General features: G+C 39.6%; 1 protein-coding gene across 7 annotated transcripts in view; it reads right to left on the bottom strand.

The window, feature by feature from the left end:
* Positions 1 to 1635, bottom strand: part of LOC101849530 (EGF-like domain-containing protein 1) — a gene marked incomplete at its 3' end in the record, with an annotated part of 33369 nt that overhangs the window by 1564 nt on the left and 30170 nt on the right. For all 7 annotated transcript variants that reach the window (XM_013080657.2, XM_013080656.2, XM_013080655.2 and 4 more), the window contains 1 exon segment: positions 89 to 278. In XM_013080657.2, coding sequence (XP_012936111.1) covers positions 89 to 278 — 190 coding nt within the window.

The raw sequence follows: 1635 nt of genomic DNA on the forward strand, positions 1-1635 counted from the left end.
AAAAAAAAGAACAAAAAACCAACAACACAAAATTCTCCAAATCCTCGCAGCAAACACTTCCAATGGTGCTGTTTATTCCCTGACTTACATCTGCGCACTGAGGGTCGCTGGCAGCATCACAAAGTACAATGTCACAGACAAACGCCACCTTGTCTGAGCTGCCCAGGAACCTGAACACTTTCATGTTGACCTTTACCACCACCGGGTCGTCAGCTGCAGCAGCAGGTTCCTTGGTCAACCCGCTCCGGAACAGGGAGTAAGCGGTAGCGCTGGGACAACTGAAGACAGACATACAGAATATTTTCTTCGTCTTACCATTTTTTTTTAATTTTACGGACTTATTCTATCTAATATTGTACTGTGTCCTTCAAATGTTTTCAAGGTATGCTTCAAAGAAAGTTGAGATTGTTTCTATTTGCCATCAGGCTTGCTGGGGTAATAGTGTAGATTGTAATGCGCATAGAGTTTACTATTGTGGTGGAATTTGCGCTTTACAAAAAATATTATACTACCTACTATAATTTCATAAAAGGGAAAAAATGGAGGTGTTATTTGGGACATATTTTGAGAATGTCCAAGACAAAATTGCCGTATCAGACGTAGCCTACTGGATAATTTTTGTTGCGGAAACTGAGACATTCACAACGCAATTTGTGGTTGCCAGGAAGAGCATCTCTGCTAAATAGTGGTGGGCCTTAATCGATGCCAGTGCTCTGTACTTATTAAAAACGATCCCCTTTGTGAGTTTGTAGATATTTTAGTCGCTTAGTCTATGCTAATCGATACTCAAGTTTTGGAATGTTGAGACCTACAGTTTTATCATAAAAATGCTGCTAACGAAATACTATTGTTTGTGACAAAATACAAAGACATCCAACTATTGAAATCAGTTTATCCCCCATAATTGAGAAGGGAATTTTCGGGGTTTCAGCTAAAATGAAGAACATTTTTAGATGCCCTTCTCCCCAAAAAACCAACGAAACAAACACAATCAAACAAAAAACCAGAAAAAGCTTAATTTGAACAGCATCAACAATGAGCACAGCTCAGGCTAATGCATGAGGGCCTCTACTGCATTTCGTGGTCATTTATTATCAAAAGTAATCGACATTATTACAGTGAGAAACTTTTGTTACGTCCCCTTGTTTAGTCTGAGTAGGTGCTGAGAACTTATCGATAGTGCACTCTCTTAGTCGATGTTGGCCAGTATCTTTTTTTTTTGTTTTGTTTCCCTTGCCCATTTATATGAGATTGACGCCATCTGATTAGTAGAAAAAAGTGCTATTGATTGTGTCCAATAGTGTATTACATGCATACTTAGTATATCTATTAGGGAGTGTATACAGACCCGGTAACCGGGAACAAAGTCACAAAGTATACAGACCCGGTAAGGGAACTCTTTTGTGATTTCGGAGAGTTATAGCGCCCTCTTGGCTCAGGGTTGACCTAGGTTCTTCTAGATATCTATGGCCTAGGTCTAGATCTAGATATAGGCAGACAGACATAAATCTTTGATCTAGTTCCACGGCTAGCCTAGATCTAGATCGAGATCGAGATCTAGATTGCGGATGTCTTTTTGATGAACGATCGTTTTTCCTCCGTTTTGGAGTAGGAGGAATCGCAATTTGAAGAAAA

Source organism: Aplysia californica, unplaced genomic scaffold (genome assembly GCF_000002075.1).
Source record: "Aplysia californica isolate F4 #8 unplaced genomic scaffold, AplCal3.0 scaffold00094, whole genome shotgun sequence".
Lineage (NCBI taxonomy): Eukaryota > Metazoa > Mollusca > Gastropoda > Aplysiida > Aplysiidae > Aplysia > Aplysia californica.